The sequence below is a fragment of the Laetiporus sulphureus genome, assembly GCF_001632365.1.
Source record: "Laetiporus sulphureus 93-53 unplaced genomic scaffold LAESUscaffold_41, whole genome shotgun sequence".
Classification (NCBI taxonomy): domain Eukaryota; kingdom Fungi; phylum Basidiomycota; class Agaricomycetes; order Polyporales; family Laetiporaceae; genus Laetiporus; species Laetiporus sulphureus.
In genome coordinates this window covers 215,867-230,717 of record NW_024468550.1, presented here as the reverse complement: position 1 = coordinate 230,717, position 14,851 = coordinate 215,867, and the positions used below count along the sequence as shown (strand labels likewise).

Below are 14,851 nucleotides of genomic sequence, written 5' to 3'. Positions count from 1 at the left end.
GTAATAATCTCTCCAGCATCATAGTTATTGACAATCCCATGTCTGCAACAGCTACGAAGATCAGCCGCACCTTAGCCATCTTTGAGTTGAGCAGTGGGATGATCACACGCTCTGCGACCAGTCAGCATACCACTGAATGGTCGATGACTGACTTTTGAGTAGCTGCAAAATCGGCCGATGAGCGAGAAATGGAACAACATTTGAGATTTAGTTTCAGCAAACATTCAAGTGAACATCACTGCAGTTTCCGTAGTTTTTCTCTTGGTGGACAGTTCAAACCTTAACCCAAGACAACAATTCAGATTTTATCACTGATTTACTGAGGATACCATTTCTATTCTTAGTCAGTTTGCCTTTTGTGATATTGTTTCTGCTGCCAACTTAGCTGAGCTGTTGAACTGTTAGCCAAATCAGAAGAGTTAATAAGATAAGAACTGTTCTATCAAGTCCTATCTAGGAAAACAGCTGAGATGTCCTCCTAGAGATATTATTGTAGAACATTTCATATGTTTATTCAAATTCTGTCACTACATGTGTCACAGATCAAATGACAAAACTTCTGACGTGTTAGATAATGCAGCCATAGGCAAAGCTGCCATGGCATGCTTCAATGAGCCTTCAATCATTGCACTGGATGAGTATCCTATGACAGTGAATCTGTATGTCCAAGACAGCAGTTCCTCTCCTGCGAGGGTGATGGGAGCCATTTCATCATGGTCTATGCACCCCATGAAGTAGATCACTCGACTAGGGGTGAGAACAAAGTATATGCCTTGACCAGGAAAGAAAAGAGTCTCTTGTCATATTCTGATAGCAAATTTGAGCCACATGTCATGCAGGACATTTCTATGACACTGTCAAAGTTGTCGTGATGTTTTTTATCAAAAACTCCCATTGACTTGTTGAGTTCATTTGCTGATCATCACTGTTAATGGAATACTGATAACATCATCAGAGCCGTCACTTGTCACTACTGTCAGCTTGGGCAGGAGCGAGGTTCAATTGCCATGATGTAAAGAATACATTATCTGGACATCCAATGTGTGGAGTGTTGATCACGTTAGCATAATCTTGCAAATTCTTGACCATCTCTGGATGCCCCTCCTTCAGAAACTGGTCCGTCACATATGCAGATATAGTCTGTAATTGTGCATTAAGTATATACCTGCGGTGTCACATAGGTTAGAATGAGCACCTTCAAGAAACCCTCTTACATCTGAAGGTGTGGATCGTCGATATTTCCATCATAAATCTTGTCATTTGTCACGGACGCATTTGCCAGGTAAGGCTTTTCAATCAACAATCTGAATGGATAGCATTGTGTACCACTACTGAGTGTTTCGATGAGTGTGTATTCTGTGTATGAAATGGTGCCTCCATACCAAATGACTGACTTCTTATATGAATCGATATCGGAAAATGTATCGTCATGGGATCTTTTACGTCTCACATTGATTCACGTTCACTGGGTCCATTCATCGAAGCCACTCACAGCTGCGATGATGCTTGATGGTACGCGTTATCATTCATCGACATATAATTCTCATCGCTTGTCATTTGATCACTACTTCAGCAAGGAGATTCACTCCTGATGTGATGCCTCGCTCAATCTCATTCAACATCACATAATCAACTCTCTATTTCAACCCGTCATTCCATTGCTGCACTGGCTTACTCTGATAAGAACCCTATTGTTGAGATATGTGACCAGACATCACGACTGCTTGTCTTTGTTCCTACAAAGTCGAACATCATCCTTCATATTTCTAATCAACTGACAAATGGACATTTGCACTCCTCGCATCTTTTGAACCATTTATGAATTTCACTTGCATTTCACAAACCATGACCCTTCATTGCTCAGTGGAGGTTTGAAACATGGGTGAGTGTATCAATGGACTGCAGAAGAGCTCGAGACATTCATTCTACCTGGCATGCATGTGGACCATTCACGTAAATACGAGTATCAAGGATACATCGTGAAAACTCCTATACTGTGAAGGTCTTACCTTTTATTGTGCCAATACACTCTTTCTGCCATTGATAACACAACACTCTGTAGCCTTACCTGCAGCCTTATTGGTGTTGATTATCACTGGTGTGTCACATTATAGAGTCAATTTCTTAAGATGAATCTATTTCAATCATGAAAGATATTTCATAAACTCCTCAGTGTTTCAAAATTTGTCTCATTAGAAGAGCTTTACCAATTCACAGAATTCACAGCATTATTTCTGACCTTGAGCATTATGCTAGCCCTTTTGCTATTTGTTCTCTTGTAATATGCTTCACAGGTTGAATAAAGCATTTTTAACCTCAAGTGCCTTCAAGCATTTTTACTTTTATCATTATCCAAGATTGTAGAAAGTTTCAGATAGATAAAACAAAGTGACAGTCAATTGACTTGATCCAATAATATACACCAGAATGATGGACTTTAATGTTAGAAGAGAATAACAATGGTATAATGGAACATAATCTGTAGGTAATTATGCATTTTTTGTGATCAATAGAGAATACAACAGATTTTGTATCATGAAAGATAATCATCACTTTTTCTACAGAAATAGAACACACTTTATGAGATAGAATTCTAACTTCATACATTCATAATGCATCTGCAGAGTATCTGTGTGTGAACTCACTTTGTTTCTCAAACAGGAGTATGTTTTAGCTTATAAAATGTGTGTCCCTTTCTCAGCCATATCTTTTCTAAAACTTATCTTTGACTCTGCTTTATGAAGAGCTATCTGAAATGGATATGAAAAATTACCTGTACTTCATATTCTATGATATATTGCTATCCTGTGCAGATATGTTTTCTAATTCAAGGGCAAGAATACTCAGTTTGTAAAAACATATTTCACACTATGATGGCATTGTTTGAAGGACTGATCCATATCTTAACTTTTTAGAGCAATATGCATGTGAATTTTATGCAATAGGTTTAATTGCCATGTGTCAGTTAAACTAAAAAAACATTTGAGGCTCCACCACCTTTGAAAAAGTCAGCTATTTATCAAATATGAGAATTCACAGTGGCTGACATTTTCACAGATCTTATAGCCCTCACAGTTCACTTGTTTATACTGAAAAAACCGCTTTGGGTTATGACAATCACACAGATCATGCTCATTGAGTATGTTGTAATATAATTTGTACTTTGAACGATCAAATACAGCATAGTTAGAACTGGTCTGACTAAACACATATATATGTTTGGCATATCATTAAGAGATGAATTGCTAATAGCAAATACACAATGTGAGGTAGAAGGGCACAACATACTCTATGTACATTCTGAACATTCAAGTTGTTAATGACATCAATGTCTGCTAAGGATTTCAGCTCAGCTCTACATAGCAGCTCTGAGTGTGACTTTAAGACTGGCTTTTTAAGGCTCTGCATACATTGTTTATATGTTTCAGTTATGTTAATATTATGCTTTTTACCATCATGTGTCTCTCTATCAATTTTCTCAATAAATACAACAAACTATAACTATGTAGCCTCAGAAATACACAAGTCATACAGGGCTGTGGCTCAGCCACCAAAGGCAATCAATCATTTTTACCTTGGTGGCTGAAAACTTGAATTGTAACAATTATTGGTTAAACAAGAAATGAAAAATATCAAAACTCCAGAAAATGCTAAATGATACATTACTCAGATGATATTATATTGTTGGGCCAGATTAGATACACTGGAAAATGATAAAATGCAAATGTTTGAATTGTTTTGAAAGCATTCAATTGATTTGATGAATATTGACTGAAAAAAGAATATAACTGAGATCTGTCTTCCATTTACCATGGTTCTTATATACATGACTTGTAGTCTATTATACAATATTAATATAAGCAAATTATGTGCTGTCTATCAGCTAGCTACAAAGTCATACAACTTGTCTCTATTAATCTAATTAGCTGCCTAAATAAATTTAGCAGAGACAGGAGCTCGTGTGGCATTACTGAGTGTATTAGTGTTGCTGACTACATGATGAATTAGTTGGCCATTGACAGCATCCCCAAGTCACATGTGTAGTTAATGTCTGAGATACTCAAGATCACATGACTAGTGTCTAGATAGGCTAAGCTCATATTTATCAGTCATATGACTAAATGATGAAAATAAATAAATAGAATGCTATCTTATAAATTATATGTTCAGATTAGAACTTGTCAGATGAAACTATAACATACATGCATTTTCTGGCTAACAAGTTATTTGCACACATAACCTGCCATAGCAAGCATTTAATACTCATTTTTGCTTACAAATGACCTTTCACACAACATGACAGATGAGGTGCAAGCCATTGACCAATATAAAGGGCATTCCAACATTGCTGAGTGAGGATGTCACCCTGATCACTCAAGCTTCAAGCTTCAAGTCTCATACTGACTGCTGAAATGATACAGAGCAGAAGTGAACTGCATAGTGCAAAAGCCTAAAAAGTGCCAATTGCTGTTGGTCATCTGTATATCAGATAATGAATTCCTTTTTGCTTGCTATCTCAGATGCACTGAAAACTGTAAATTTACTTGATCAGGTGTCCTCAATTATTTGTCTGTTTTGAAGCTTCTCATAGACTTTATATCATCACTAACTGTGTGTAGCAGTAACAGAAAACATCTTAGAAGCCTAATTGATATGAGCAAAAGTTGTCAATCCAAAACATGTAACTCATGTAAAACTACATCATCTGATTGTATTACTCAGCTGGAGGAGTGCCTTCAGGTCAGCTAGTGGCAAATGGGCATAATGAAACTTAGAAAATACTTCATTTTATGTGGCTTTGTCACTCTACTGTGTTCAACACAATGCCAGTGTTTTCCATGACAAAAAAAAGTTTTGACTTTCTAGCATGATGTGCAATGTGCAGATGTCAGAAGATGGGGCTGATTTATGCAGAGCATATAAAAAGATCTTGGGCATTGTTGAAAATACTGATATATATTGTGACATTTTTAAATGTTTGAATATATAAATAGTACATAGTAAATTAAATATTGATGGCTCTCAATTAGAGCCATATGCAGTCCATCTTTCAGCTAAAAAAGCGAAGACTTGAGGTTACAGAATCTGTAAAGATGTCAGCCATTCAAATTCTCACACTTTAAGTCATCACAATGCACAAATAATCCAAATTATGATGTGCACATATGTGCAATGTGCAACTAGCTAGATGCATGAACATGGATGTTGTACTTTGGTGTTGTTTGCATAATACTTCCAATTGCTCTCAATTTCATTGCTATACAAGCAAAAAGTCTCCTTCTTCATTTTCTGAGGCTTTATGACCTCAAAACATCTTGCTTTTAGTTTCAAATATTTGCAATATATTTGTTCACATAGAGCACTGGGTTTGAATTTGAGTTTGAATCTAATAACATGGCTAATCGAAATAATTAGCAATATTTATGGCTAATGAGAGTACTGCATTTGCAAAGATGATTTACTAAATCAATTGAATGCTTTTAAAACAATTGAAAGATTTTTGATGTATGTAATGTGGCTCAATAGCATAGTATCATCTTAGTAATGTATTATTTAACATTTTTCTAAGGTGTCACAGTTTCTATTCAAGATCTATAACTATAACAGTCCAATTCGAGTTTTTAGCCACTAAGATAAATTAATAAGGTCTTATGTACATAGTCCTGTGTGGCATATGTATTTCTGAGACTACATTCCAAGAGTTTCTTGTATTGTAGTGAACAAATGTATACAGAGACAGATGATGTTGAAAGGCATAATATTAACATACCAAAACATATAATTGATGTGTGCAAAGTCTTCAAAAACTGTTATACTCACATTTACAGCTGGTGCAGCTGAACTGAAAATCTTTCTCTGCATGTGATTAGCTTGCAATGTATTGAGGGCTGACAATCAATGTCAGTGACCAATCCTTATGTATATGTGCTATCAGCTCTAATATTAGCAAATAGAATGGGAAACCTCATTGAAGAATCTTACTCATTGATGACAGGCACTAGAAGAAGCCACTTTCTACACAACCTCTTAACAGAATAGAGTCACTTGGCCACATCAAAATGCTCATCCCTTCTACTCACAAATATGATTCAGAAGCATAGACAGCCTCTGCTCTCATAGCCTTAAACCAAGCATGGCCAGCAATCTTTATAGTTTAGAAACATTATTTACTCTCAACATGTATGAACAGCCTGAGTACTGTATATGTCTACATTTATTCAATCTCTCAATCAAACTAGATAAAGGAAAGTGGTGTACCTTATATTTTTATTAAAGATCTTAAACTTCTAAGGGTATTCATCCAGCTGAAAGGCACCATTGTTATGAAAGCCTTATGATACTGACTGAGAAGGACTTTCAGGTACTCAGGTTGATCTATAAAATGCTGTCCTCATGCATCTGCATTGTCATTGCTCTTTCAAATAATGTAGTTTTAATGTTAAGATCATTTATCAAACAATTTCTGGCTTACAGAACAGCAATTTGTGGTAAAGAATTGACCTTTGTAGCATACACAATGGTGAATCTCCAAGTTTGGAGTAGAAACCACACTCATCCATTGAGTTAATGTAGAGATTCCCTACAGAATGATCTTTGGCTTACAACATTTGACAATATAATTTGAGATGATGGTATTTAATGAAGTGCATACTCTGTCAATGTACAAAAGTGAATCTATCATGTATCAAGGCTGATCAAGGAGCAAGCACACATGACTTATCAAATATATAATATTTTAAATATTACTGATATCAATAATAGGAATACTTGATAGAAAATTTTCTAGAGTACTTCTTGTATCTTCTAACATCACGAAAGGCAAGGAATATTTGTATTAAGAATACATTGCATTGAGCAGGAGCTGGCTTACAACTGATTATCCTATAAATATGATGTTTGTTTCTTGAGCATAAAATGTATATTTCATAAAGTTTACTAGTTTCACTTACACCTAGCATAGATAAGTTCATGTATGTATACATGCAGGCTTTCAGGCATAGCAGCTGTGGTGAGCAGAGAAACTGATTCTAAAATTATTACATATGAGAGGAACAAATGCAAATAACATCAGTAGCATGGCCTCACAAATCCTCATTCAGCAAGAATGAGGTGCTGAATCTCAACTCAGGAAGGGTTGAGAGATGCATAAATATGATTGAGCATGAAAGGTCCTAAGCTTAAATCAATGTTTTTGACATTTCTTGAATTCTTTTATAATGATGACAAGAGTCAATGCCTCTTGAACCGCAACCATCACCATCTCTGCAGGTGCCTGCGGTGCCTGCCAGGCCTCTACTCCCTCCTGTCCCCGACTACGTTAAAGAAAAGCCCATCAACTTCTGACTCTCTCACATTGCCACCATGATGCGAAACTCTGGCTCTCCCGTCAGTTGGATGGTGAGCTCGCTAGAAACAGTCACTGTGATTCTCGAAGAAATTTCAGCCTGGTTCCACCTCCTGGACCCTGCCGACCCACTAGTGACATCCATCCCTGCTAACGCAGCCCTCTACAACTATCTGGCAGCCTGACTTCAACCTCCTCCTGCCGCTCCTGCCTCTCCGCTCATGGTGGACGACGTTACCACTGCGATCACCACCCTTCACAATGACCTGGAAACTCAGCTCACCACCCTCGAAGTGCACGTGAGTTAGAGAACTGCTGCACCAGCTCCTGCCGATCGCACCCCGGTCCCATCTCAGGCAAAGGCCGGCTGCACCTGGTCTTATGCGATGGCAGTCATCTCTTCGCACCCGGCTGATCCCGCGCATGCACCGAACCCTCCATCCTGCCCCAAGGCTTCTGAGCTCAAGCGCGCACTGCCACCTAAGCATGCTTCTGCGCCCGTGCAGTATGTGGTTCGTTGGTCGGGCAAAATGCCCGAACACCTCATCTCGACCCCTCCTGCTGTCACGCTGAACGACGTTAACTGGGCCCTGGCACTGATCTCGACCACGGAGGGCCTCACCACCCTAGCTGCCTACCCCAGCACCACCGGCAACCTCGTCCTCGTCTTCTTGCCTGCCACCTCGCACACCCGCATCGACGCCCACCTCCCAACCATTCACCTAGCCTTGGGGATCGGAGCTGATCAAACTATCTCCAGGGATAGTAAATGGTCTCGTGTTCTTCTCGGCAACGTGTACACCAGGACCTTCCCCAGTGCTGAGGTCCACTCTCCCTCTGCCTTGTCAGAGGAACTCCTCAAGAACCCAGCCATCAAGTGCCTCTCCATCACCCAACCTCTGTGCTGGGCACGTTGACCTGAGCTCATCGACAGTGCCTGCTTGTCTGTCGTCCTCGGCTTTGAGGACTCAGATGGCACTGCTCTGGCCACCATCCTCTGCACCCTCCTCTTCACCTTCAGTGCACACGTCACTACGTCACGATGGTGCGAGAAGCGCATCTCTGACAGTGCACAAGGTATTGGGCATATGGCCACCTCTCCCAAGAGTGCGTCAGACCGCTCCGCTGCCGTGTGTGTGCTGGCTGTCATCATGAAGATTTGCATCATTCTCAATGCACCTCATGTGTGAAGGAGAATCGCGCTGCCTCTGATCTTTGCCTGCACTCACGGTGCATGAACTGTCGTGGCCTCCACCATGCGGACTCGATTCAGTGCCTAAAGCGGGCTGAGTACTGACCCCCTGCTGCCCTCAACACTGACCTACTTGGTGCAGGCACGATCAGCTCTCCCATCGCTGGCCCATCTTCGAAGGCGCATGATGGTGATGTGGACATTGTCATGTAGTTGTCTATCCGAATGACTGATTTGCTTTCGCATTTACTGCCTCCCCTATGTTGCCTTCACACTTGATGGTGACTTACTCATAGTTACAATGTTACGTGTATCTTCAGGTCACCATGCCGCACATAGCGCAGGGTATAAATAAATGTTCAAAAAAAAGGGTGTGACATAGTCATAATATGTTTATCATCTTTGATTGAAAAAGAGTGAAAAAGAATTTAAAATGTTTATTGGCTTAAAATGAGCATAATATTACCATAGTACTATATCTTCATGTCATGATACTATTATATACAGTGACCCACAAAATTGTTGATAAGATTGCTCACTTCGACTTGTATAGTGAATATCTCCCCAACCAATGGGTCAACTACATTGTATAAGGACTCATTGGAAAGCATATCATCATGGCTTTCTAACACAGTTTTAGTCATATTTTTATCACATTTTCATCCCAAGATATTTACTAATCTTTGAGGGTCACTCTTATCAACAGTTTTGTGGCACACACACAAGTTCTCAGAAAATTGTGATTCTTGATGTGTTCACAGGTTCTTTGTGGGAATATTAATTGATGTTCATGTTTCAATATGAACAATGTACAAACAGCCATACACAACTCTTCACACTCAACCAACATCATGCCAAAAGCTGTTGCTACTGAAACTGTCAACCATGTCATCGCTTTGCTTCAGAATGGCAAATCTCTTCGAGAAATTGAAGCTTTGACTGGTCTACACTACTTGACCATCAGTAAACTACGCTTCACACACTGTCCCACCATTTCTAAGGCCAAAGGAGGATGACCTTCCCTTCTTTCTACTGCCAATCTTCGCTATACTACTCGACTCATTGGGACTGGCAAGGCTACCACATCTCCTGCTGTGGCCAGAGCTCTTGGAGATGTTACTGGGAGGGTTGTCAATGCAGAAACAGTGCAAAGAGGGTTGAAGAAGGCAGGAATGAAGGCTGTAGTAAAGCGCAGAAGGCCTTTACTTGCTGCAAGGCATCGAAAGGAGAGGATGGACTTTGCTTTGGCTCACCAATATTGGACTGTGGAGGACTGGAGAAGGGTGGTATGGTCAGATGAGACAAAGATTAACAGGATGGGGTCAGATGGAAGGAAATGGGTGTGGAAGAAGCCAGGGGAGAGCCTCAGTGATAGGTTGGTGAAAGGGACCCAGAAGTTTGGAGGTGGATCCTTGATGATGTGGGGCTGTATGGGCTGGGATGGTGTGGGGTATGCCTGCAAGATTGATGGCAGGATGGATGCAGACCTTTATGTTAGCATTCTGGAGGATGAGCTGCAGAATAGCCTGGAGGATTGGGGCAAAATTGTGGAGGATGTGGTGTTTCAGCAAGACAATGACCTCAAGCACACCAGCAAGAAGGCCAAGGATTGGTTCAAAGACCATGATTTCAACACTATGATATGGCCCTCTCAATCCCCAGATCTCAATCCCATAGAGCATTTGTGGGGTCATCTCAAAAGGAAGCTTGCAGAGTATCAGGAGCCACTAAAGGGAATTACTGAGTTGTGGGAAAGGGTGGAGAAGGAATGGGAGGCTATTGAGAAGGAAGTGTGTCAGAATCTGATTGAAAGTATGCCAAGGAGGGTGCATGCAATGGTGAAGGCAAAGGGAGGCTATACCAAGTACTGAAAGTACAAGTTTTATAGAACCTGGATATGTGCCACAAAACTGTTGATAAGAGTGACCTTCAAAGATTAGTAAATATCTTGGGATCAAAATATGGTAAAAATATGATTAAGACTGCATTAGAAAGCCATGATGATACGCTTTTCAATAAGTCCTTATATAATGTAGTTGACCCAGTGGTTGAGGAGATATTTACTATACAAGTCGAAGCAAGCAATCTTATCAACAGTTTTGTGGGTCACTGTAGTACTATCTCCTCAGGCTGTAACACTGTTATAGTATTAGCCTATATAGTACTGACATAGTATTAACATTTCAGATCTTACTACTAGCTTAATACTGGGATAGTGCTAGCATACTGCTGATATCAGCAGCTTAGTCATTCCTTTAATGAGTGAAACACTCAATAATTTGAGATATAAAATGATAAAGATATTGAAGAACAAAATTTTTCATCATCTTTACTGTCAATTTGTGATAGAAGGATTTAAGATATTTTTGATGTCTTTTCTTATCAGAGATGATAAAAAGATTGAAAGATAAAATAAAATAAAAGTGATTATTTTTATCATTTTGCAATCTTTTAAATAAAGCTTTCATTTTCTTTTGGTTAAAGATAATGAACATATTGTGACCATGTCATATCATTATCATTCTATGCTAAACCAGTACTAAAATATGAAGGTTAATAATGTAATTAAATGTTCTTAGCACTAACATACTAGTAACCTCCAGACCTTAGTACTAGCATAGTGTTAGTGTAATATTAACATTTAAACTTCAGTACTAGCATAGTATTGGTATAATATGAACATTTAGTATTTAGTACTGATCTTTAGAACTTAGTACTAGCATGGTACTAATCTCCAAACCTTAGTACTAGCTTAATACTAACACAGTACTATTACAGTACTGCCTTCTAGGGCATTAGCACTAGCATGTTGCTAACATCTAAAAAAACTTCATCGCAAGTTATTGGCTCAGTATATGTGTTATGGTTTGCTTCGCAGATGTGTATCATAAGCTATATAATGGCTATGCAATTTGCATAAGCTGTTTTGCTGCAATAATTGTCTCTTTAGGTCACATTGAGTGCTCATATGATTGAACTAAAATTGTTATTACTGCTCTATTTGTATCTGTTCAACTAGGCAATTAAGACACACTCAGCAACATATATGTATAACACATGATTCTTGTCAAATAAGTTATTTTAAAAGTGCATACTATTAGTAATTATTATGTGAACAGTTTATTTGAAAATGTTCCTGTTGAAAGTTTTACTTTTACATGCTGTCAGTTAATGTATGATAGAATTGATGACTTTTATCACTGGATGCATGACCTTTGATGTTTATATACAAGTTGCCATATATCACTTAATCTCATATAACAGCACAATGTTTCTTGATTTATCTTTTTTAATACTCTGCATTGTATATTTTCTGTCACCATAAATTTTTGCTGCCTTATTAGCATATTAAATAAGAGAAGCACAGAGTCATGTATATGTGTATATAGAGCTCACAAGCATAAAAGGCATCTGATTGAGTGAGCAAAAGAAGAAAATTAACATATATAATGAATCTACTATTTGCATAGTACAGCTCAGAATGGAGATGTATGATGAGAGTGACATAACTGAAGTTCAGAAACTCAATCACAGCCAATGAAGCACAGTCAAGACTGAAGCTGATGTAACACTATCACATAAGAAGGCATGATCATTGATAAGAATGTCTGCTTTGAAGATCAGATAAAACTATCTGCCAGTTGCACAGATTAGCATACAGTCAATATAAGCAACTGAAAACTTACCTTCAATCAAGTGTCGAGCAGATCAAATTACCATGATATCAGTGAGGACCATTATCCTGGATATCTCTTTGTAAAACTTCTAATGGTTTTTCTTTGAATGATCTTTGAGATTAATGCTGCACTTGCACAAAAGCTCAGCATTTTTTAGATTCTTAAAAATGACTTTCTCAATATGACTGAACAGATAAATGATCTTCATCATCCTTTAAGTTGTGCTGGTGATAATTGATCACAAGACATTGTGATAGACCTCTTGTGTTGTGCAGGTATTGCTGACATGCAACATGATGAAAAAGAATCACTGTGAAGGTCACCAACAATAATATCCCTCAAATAAGATGCACTTTATTGTTGACCAAGTTCACCTTCTTATAGTTATATTGACCACTTTGAGCACTAGTCATCAAGTCTAAAGAGTATTACCCTTCTGATCATAGTGCTAGCATAGTGTCAGCATATAAATCTGAGTATTAACCTATGTACCTTAGTGCAAGCTTAGTATATGATGATAATGGTGTGACATAGTCATAATATGTTCATCATCTTTGACAAAAAAGAGTGAAAAAAAGATTTTAGACATTTCTATCATAACTTTATCTGACAAATTATAAATGATCGAAGAAATAACTATTAATATTTGTTCAACCCTTTTTCAATCTTTTATCATTCTTCAGGAGAAAAACTGCTGCAAATTCTAAACCCTTTTATTGCAAATTGACAGTAAAGATGCTTAAAAACTTGAACTTATTTTTAATATCTTTATTATCTTTTATGTTAAATTATTATTTAGTTCACTCAGCACTTCTAGTTATAGAACTAATAAAGTGTTGATATATAAATCTGAGCATTAATTATTATACCTTGCTATTAACTAGCATAGGATGATAAAGTCTAACATAGTTATAATGTCTTCATCATTTTTATAAAGAAATGAAAACATTTAAAATCCTTTATTAGTTACTTCTGTGACTCTAGTTGATATGCAACTATACTCTTCATATAAGCCACTTTATGGCACTATTGAACTTGATTTCTACAAAATGTGAAGATAATCTTAATGAAGTGCATTCAAGGATATCTATGTTATAAAGAAGCATTTGATATAAATGCTCAAGTTCTGATGATTATAAATGATTTTTGTAATCTTATCTGAAATTTGACTGATAATAATGAAGTATTCTGCTATTGCTCTTATAAAGGGTTTACTAAATAAAGCAATTATTAATTTGAGCACAAAAATGTTAATGAAAAATTCACATTCTTGCAGCATCTTTACAGTTAAATCATGACAGATGCATTTGGATATTTGGAACATTTCTCTTTCAAAGATGATTAGAAGTGAAAAAGATTGAATGAAGTAGTAACAATTAGTTTTAGAAATAGTTTATGATTTATATAGAAATTTATTATAAAGTTTACTTGCTTTTATTTTGTTTTTATGAGAGATGATAAATATATTGTGAGCATATCACACTCTTATTATCTTATACTAAGCTGATATGATAAATAGAGCCTAATACTCAATTTTGATATTAGCACTGTGATAGTGCTATAATATGAAGTAAAGCATACTTTCAGACTATAGCAACAATCAATTTAGCTGACTATTAAAATTAAACCAGCTTCATTTAAAATGATCAAGATGTTGTGTGTTCTAAATAGATTGATTATTTTAATAGAAAAGAATAACAGTAATTTAAAACTTTTTTTCTATTTTTTTTGCCTTTTCTTTTTAATTATAAATTGTTTCAAATATAATTATTAATATTTCATTCAATCTCTTTTTAATTGTTTTACTACATTTTATGGAAAAATATGTTACAGATATTCTGAGTACTTACATTATAGATTGATCATGAATCTTGTTTAATGTTTTTCTACTTTTATCTCAAATTATTGAGTGCTTTACTCAATGATCTTAGTGTTATCTTTCTCAATCATAGCGTAATTCTTGTATGCTAATGTTAGTATCTATGCATCTTTATGAGATGCTTTAAATGCACAAAATGTGGTGCCATAATTGATAATGAAATAAAGCATGAAGTTTCAATGTCCACATTATGTCAGTGTCTATGAAATCATGCCATGTTTGAAAAGGCTGACAGCAATGATGGATACCAAACAATAAAGGTATTTTCTTTTAGGTCTACTAACCATTCATTGACAGTTTGCATCAGCATTATCTATTATGTGTTAGTGATCAATATAAGACATTGACTGATTTAAAGCATAAGTATTAGAGTGATATATAAAGAGGCCTTGCACAAAATGATTGCAAATGTATTAAGTGTTAAGCTTATTTGAACAATGACTAAGGTGCTACTTTTAGCTTGTCTCTGCTCTCAAACATTGAACAAATTTGTTCAACTATTTTTAAACTAAAATTGTCTGCATACTGCTAAAACACTACCAATTTTCACACCTTAGCACTGGCTTAGTAAGTATCAATATTGAAATCTTAGCACTTATCTTGCAACCTTGATGCTAACTCTCAAATATTAATACTAATATAGTACTGGCTCTCAAATGTTAGTGCTATCCTCTAAACCTTAGTGCTAGTTGTAAGCATAGTGCCAGCATAGTACTAATATCTGAACCTTAATGTTATTTAAACCTTAGTACTAATTT

At 36.9% G+C, this 14,851-nt stretch overlaps 1 protein-coding gene across 1 annotated transcript; it reads left to right on the top strand.

Annotated features, from left to right (window-relative positions):
* Positions 1-7,566: 7,566 nt before the first annotated feature.
* Positions 7,567-8,535, top strand: LAESUDRAFT_762092 (uncharacterized protein; the record flags this gene model as incomplete). Its single annotated transcript, XM_040913027.1, has 3 exons — positions 7,567-7,644; positions 7,702-8,222; positions 8,280-8,535. 3 exons carry the CDS (start codon positions 7,567-7,569, stop codon positions 8,533-8,535), a joined length of 855 nt encoding a protein of 284 aa, XP_040761053.1.
* Positions 8,536-14,851: the final 6,316 nt, after the last annotated feature.